At 62.6% G+C, this 6,326-nt stretch overlaps 1 protein-coding gene across 1 annotated transcript; it reads left to right on the forward strand.

The window, feature by feature from the left end:
* The first annotated feature begins 1,859 nt into the window (after positions 1–1,859).
* CRYBA1 (crystallin beta A1) lies at positions 1,860–6,128 on the forward strand. Its single transcript, XM_058037701.1, is given in 8 exon segments — positions 1,860–1,877; positions 1,879–1,891; positions 2,586–2,653; positions 3,224–3,343; positions 3,577–3,695; positions 5,201–5,342; positions 5,730–5,872; positions 5,981–6,128. Coding segments are annotated over 8 exon segments (771 nt in total).
* The last annotated feature ends 198 nt before the right edge of the window (positions 6,129–6,326 follow it).

Below are 6,326 nucleotides of genomic sequence, written 5' to 3' on the forward strand. Positions count from 1 at the left end.
ATAGGTCACTGCATTTTTATAGTCTCTTGGATCTAGAAAAACCAGTTGTTCTGGACAACCTGTGGACCCGCCAGCATCACTGGCTCCCCAGGCACTTGCTGCTGTGTTCCCAGATCCTTGGGGAGGGGGGGTAGAACGACACCTTGCTTCACCAGCAGGGTGAGGGGTTGGGGGGTCCACAGCAGCCTGAGCCATACTGGGCTCCTGTTATCTGCTGGCCACGACCAGAGTGGGCTGTGCAGGCTGTTTCCCCCCACCTTTCCCCCGGCTTGGGGTGGCTGCCAGCTCCAGGCTTTGCCCTGGGGTGGTTTCCAGTTTTCCCGGTGCGAGGGGAGGCAGGTGCCCGCGCGGGGTGCAGTGGGCTGTGCGGTGCCACACACACCCACGCACAGCCGCATGCGCCGGCCGTGTCCCATCCTGCTCGGGCTGAGCTCTCCCTCTAGTGGCACCAGGCTCCTGGCAAAGCCTCCGCGCTCTGGGGTGGCCGCAGCCGTGACCGGGGCACGTCCGAGGGGCTGGAGCGAGCGAGAGGGCGAGCTCCGAGCTGACCTTCCCCCTCAGCCGGGATGCTCCCAGCAGGTGCGCAGGGAGTGCGCTGGGTGGGCTCTGCAGGAGCATCCCACCACCAGCCCCATTTTGGCACCTTGCGGAGCACAGGTGGTCATAGCCTTTTCCATTCCCTGATCCAAATTTGCTGGGATGTGCTGGTACTGTCAGCTGGCGCGCCAGGCCTCGGGGGTGCAGCCCCACGGCTCCGTGTCACAGTGACACCGATCCCACCCCTATCCCCATCCCGCAGCAGCCAGCGAGGGGAAGAACCCCACAAATCCCATCTCCCCCGTCAGGGCAATGCCCTGCCCGCAGCAGGGCTCCCCCGGACCCCGCTGAGCCCCAGCAGGCCCGTCTGGGCCGGTGCCACCCCGCCGCGCGTCCCCGCAGGGTCCCCCGGGCCGGGCGCCAGGCCCTGCCGCAGGCAGCGCTGACGGGGCGCTTTGTTTTGTGCGGCCGCGCCTGCCCAGCGGGGAGACAAAAGGGGCAGTCAGACGCGGGCGAGCATTGTGCTGGCAGCCATGCGCTGAGGCAGCAGCCCGAGCCGCCACGCTCGCCTCGTGACCCCCGACGGCCCGGGCTGTGCCCGCCATGGTGCCCCGGGGCCTGCAGTGTCCGCCCCATGGCGGGCCCGCTTGAGGAGGGGGCTGTGGGGCTCGTGGCTGGGGTGACCGCAGGGCTGAGCCTCCCCAAGGCCATGGCAGGTGTTCTGGGTGTGGGGTTGTGGTGGTGGCAGCGCTGTGGGGAGCGTTGGGGCTCGGTGTGGTTGTGGGGACACGTCTGCCAGGGCCGTGCCAGTTCTCACCTCCAGCCTTCCTCGTCCGTGATGGGAGGAGGGTGTCCATGCCAACAGGGTGATGGGGAACGCGCCTTGGGTGGTGAAGCGAGGTGACAGTGCCTGGTAGACACCGTGCTGAGCCCACCACCCGCAGGGTCTCACGGGGAGGTGTCCCCGCCGTCCCCACGGTGCCAGCTGGCGCCAGGGCCAGGCCAGCCCCCAGGCTCACCCCGTGACGGCGCGGTGCATTGCCCCTGGAAAATGCCAGCGCGGTCAAATCGTTGAGTCATTTGTGCCCAAGATTATCTGTGCAAACAGCCGCCCCGATTATTTTTTTTTTTTTATTATCAATTTTTTTTTCTTTTTCCCTAAGAATGTGGCTCAGACCATGGGGATGAGCAGCTGAAATCTCCTGGGATCAGCAGGACAATGCCAGAGCAAGCATTGTGCTGACGGCTCTGCAAACGCTGGCACCGGTTCCCGGCCAGCAGTACCCTATAAAAGCTGAGCCGCTGAAGTAGGCAAACATTACATGGGCGAAGCAGCAGTAACCGCCTGAGCTAGGTGAGTCCTGGACCGATGCGCACCTCTCCCACCTCACCCCTCTGCTGCCAGCCCGCTGGGCAGGCACCCTTCCTCCTGCCTGGTGGCAAAAGACACCCAGAGGGACTGTCGTTGTTTTCCGTGGCATAAGATAGGCTCACACATCCCTGCTGGCAGCTGGGGGGGGCTGAGAGCCCCTCTACAGCAGGGCACCCCACTGCCAGCACCCACCGGCATGGTTGGCATCTCCCACCATTAGCCAGGGCTGTGGGAGCCCACCGTGCCTCCCAGGGGACGCCAGGCAGGTCTGTTGGACACTGCCAGGCACGGGGCAGCCCGTGCCCACTGAAGCCCCCTGCTCTCAGGGGTGTTTTTCTTAGTAGTGGTCTGACCCTGGGGAAGGAGAAAGGGGGATTGGGCACTATGCCCTGGTGGGAGTGCAGGCTCCGTGCCATGGCAGGGAGGAGGGAAGGGGCACTGCAGCAGTGGGAAGGGAGCACCTTGCTTTGGATGTGTTCCTGCCTGCTGTGTCCTGTTCCCCATCCTGGGGCTGGCAAGAGGGTGTCCCTGCAGCTGGTGTGGCTTGTCCCCAGCAGTGGGGCAGTTGTCCTGAACAGGTGCTGTGGGTGGTGGGCACAGAACTGTCCCCAGCCTCGCGAGGGAAGGATGCACAGGGACATGATGCAGTAAAAACGGCTTTTCCTTCCTTCTCCAGACACCGATCCAGCAGCAGCAAAGATGGCTCAGACAAACCCTCTGCCTGTTCCCATGGGCCCGTGGAAGGTACGTCCTCACAGTCCCTGTATTTCACCTTTATGTGTGCAGGTAGGGAACAGGGAGAAAGGCAAAGCCCATCCTCTGGGCCCAGGAAAGCTGCACAGGGAGCAGAAAGGCAGGGATGAGCACAGGAAACAGGCACCCCTGGGAAAGTGCCTCCTGCCTGCTGAAATATCTCCTGGGTGTTTTTCATAAGGCTCTTCACAGCACCCCGGGCCAGCTGTGCCCTGCTCTTACCCGCCATCCCTTGACAGGCAGTTACAGAGCCCCCAAAAGCCACCGGCTGTAGTTCACCCTCCCCTGTCCATGCAGACAGTGGGTACTGTGGAGCAAGGTGGGGAGCAGCCCCAAGGGGTCTGGCAACAGCCCCACGGCCACTGGTCGAGGAGGGAGCCGAGAGGGAGAGGAGAAATGCGTGCACAAGTGAGGAGCATCCCGTGCACAAGTGAGGAGCATCCCGTGCACAAATAAGGAGCCTCCTGTCGAAGCCTGGAGCTGTCGCGGGAGAGGAAAACATCAGCAGCCCCGCAGGGAGGTGCCCCTCGCCCTTTCCCCCGTTAACCCTCTTTGCCCTAGAGCGTTCGGAGCAGAGGCCGGGAGAACCGCCAGCCACAGCCCTGCCACCCGCCCGTCCCAGAACGGCTCCGCTCCTCTCTCCGGACGGCAGCGCTGCCCCGGGAACTGATCTCCGCAGGGGTGAGCAGGAGAGCGGAGCCTGCGGCCGCCCCGGCACCAAGGCAGGGCGTGGCGGGGCCGGCAGTGCAGGGACGCGGAGCGTGCGGGGCTGTCCCGGCCCACAGGGTGCCCCCGCAGCCTCCGCTGGCTCTCCCCCTGACGGAGCCACCCTCCGTCCGTCTCCAAGAGGCGCTGAATTGCCCGGGGCCACTGCTGGGCAGTTTCCAACTCGGCAGCTCGCTCTCCCGTTCCAGATCACCGTGTACGACCAAGAGAACTTCCAGGGCAAGAGGATGGAGTTCACCTCGGCCTGCCCGAACATCATGGAATGCGGCTTCGACAACATCCGCTCCCTGAAGGTGGAATGCGGCGCGTGAGTACCCAGCTGCCAGGGCAGGGGGTGCTTTCCCAGGCAGGGACAGGGGTGCCTGAGCGTGGAGCGGGACCAGCTGTCCCCGCTCTGCTTGGCTGGAGACAAGCACCGCAGCCAAGGGAAGCCAGGCGTGGGGGATCCTAGGATAGAGCAGCCCGTCCTGGGCAGCACTGATACAGAGAGAGGGCCTGGGGACAGTGGCAACACCTTTGGCATCACCCAAAACTGCCTCCTGCAGGGCTGGACCAGTCAGGTTTGGAGCGGGGCTGCTGCCCAAGGATGCAGAGAGAATCAGTGCTCAGTGGCCTGGCTTAGCCTGATCCCTGTCCTGAAGCACCAGCCCTAGAGAAACACCCAGCCCTGCTCTGCCCTGTGCTTTCCCTGCCACTGCACAGCTTCCTAGACCAGGGCAGAACCTTCCCGCAGCTTCTCCAGTGCTGAGAGGGACGGGGAGCAGAGCTGGGCTTCTCCGTGGGCACGGGAATCCTCCCTGGCACAGGCAGGGCACCTCCCGAGCAGCTCGGAGGCCCGGAGTGCCGGGAGCGTCCCTCGATGCGCATCCCCGCGGGGCGGGAGCAGACGAGACAGATTTGTGCTGCTATCTTTAGGACGTGTAATGCTAATGGGATTACAGCAGCGTGCGTGCTCACGCTGTAATCAGCTCCCTGCTCCAGTTGATGTGCTCCTAATCAGGCTGTTCACCTTGCACAGGGTGGGCTGGCTGCAGGACATGGCTGTGAGGCTCAGTTTGGGTCAGTGGCAGGAAACCCTCGACCCCCTCAGCACCCTTTGTACCCCATCAGCTGGGGATCCGTGCACTGCACAGCCCGTGCCATTCACCTTCCAACCCCCAGCCCAGGCTCTGCCTCCCTGCTCTGCCTGTGGCTCTGTCCCCAGTCTCCTCAAGGGGACATCCCCACCCTGGGGACAGGCAGGTGCTGTGTGGGCAGCAGCAGGGCTTGCAAAATGTGTCCTGCAGGGTGGAGGCATCCCAGTCACTTCTCCTTGGTTGTTTCCAGCAAGAGGGGAAGGCAGAAAGGGGAAAGGTCCTTGCTCTCTGCTCAGAGCCAGATGGGCCCTGCCTCCTGTGGGCATCAGGAATTCAGGTCTTTCCAGCAGTGTCAGTTGTAATTGGGAAACAAGTAAGAAACGAGGCCTTTGGGAGGAAGGGCAGCTGGGGCATTCTGAAGCGATTCTGGTCTGCATAAATTATGACAGAGCAGCCAGGAGGAAGAGCCACCTGTGCAGGATGGACCCCAGGATCCCCCCACCTCCCACTGCAGCCAGGGATGCCCTGTGGGTGCCTCTGCAGCACCAGAGGCAGTTTCACCCTCCCTCGGTTCTCTGCCCACATCCAGCACCGCTTCCTCTCCTCCCAACCTGTGGGCAGAGGCCAGACCCCAACCTCCCCCTTTGCACCTACATCCTGCCCGTAATGCCAGCTCCCAGCAGGATGCCCCGAGCTGCTGCAGGAAGCCCTGGCAGCCCTGGCTCTGTTTTTGCAGCTGGGTCGGTTACGAGCACACCGGCTTCTGCGGGCAGCAGTTCATCCTGGAGAGGGGAGAGTACCCGCGCTGGGACGCCTGGAGCGGCAGCAACGCCTACCACATCGAGCGCCTGATGTCCTTCCGCCCCGTCTGCTCCGCTGTGAGTGTCCCACCCGCCTCTGAGCCCCTGAAAACGGCCCAGGCCACGCCAGGGAGGTTAGGAAGGGAAAACACACGGGGCAGGCTCAGCGCTTCATCCCCCAGTCCCAGCAGGGTTTGCTCTTTCTGTCCTGTTTTTAAAGCTTTGGAGGGAGTTTCTGGGCTAGCTGTACATGAGCAGAGTAGGGGACAGCCTGCCTGAGACAGCAGCTGTGGCATAGCTGGCACCTCCCAGCCACTCAGAAAACTCCAACCAGCCAGGGTCTGAACACCTCCCTGTCCAGGCACCCTCTGAGTAATGCCATAGGGAGAATGCCACAGCCCTGCCATTGCCACCCACACTGGGGAGGGAGCAGCACCTCCCCCTCACCCCTGCTCTCCCCCACAGAATCACAAGGAATCCAAGATCACCATTTTTGAGAAAGACAACTTCATCGGCCGCCAGTGGGAGATTGCTGATGACTACCCCTCGCTGCAGGCCATGGGCTGGGCCAACAACGAAGTGGGCTCCATGAAGATCCAGTGTGGCGCGTAAGTGACAGCAGCAGCAGCAGGGACAAGCTGCCATCACTGTGCCACCACGGCGGGAAGGGGACACCCTGTAACCCCCCTGCTTACCTCTTTGTCCTTTTCTTCCAGCTGGGTGTGCTACCAGTATCCCGGGTACCGTGGCTACCAGTACGTCCTGGAGTTTGACCACCACGGTGGAGACTACAAGCACTGGAGAGAGTGGGGTTCACACGCCCAGACCTCCCAGATCCAATCCATCAGGCGTGTCCAGCAGTAGCTCCTCACTTCCCAGTACATCTCTGCAAAGGTTTCGAAAGCTCACCGGCTCCCTCTTGGTGCTAATACTCCCCTCCCGAAATAACCACCCCCTCTCGTACTGCCACTGCTTATGGAACAACACTCCCAAAACGGTACCGACTGCCACAATTGCCAATAAATGTGACTGAAAGAAAAAGATAAATCAGCTTGGTGTGTG

The sequence above is a fragment of the Melospiza georgiana genome, chromosome 19 (genome assembly GCF_028018845.1).
Source record: "Melospiza georgiana isolate bMelGeo1 chromosome 19, bMelGeo1.pri, whole genome shotgun sequence".
Classification (NCBI taxonomy): Eukaryota; Metazoa; Chordata; class Aves; order Passeriformes; family Passerellidae; genus Melospiza; species Melospiza georgiana.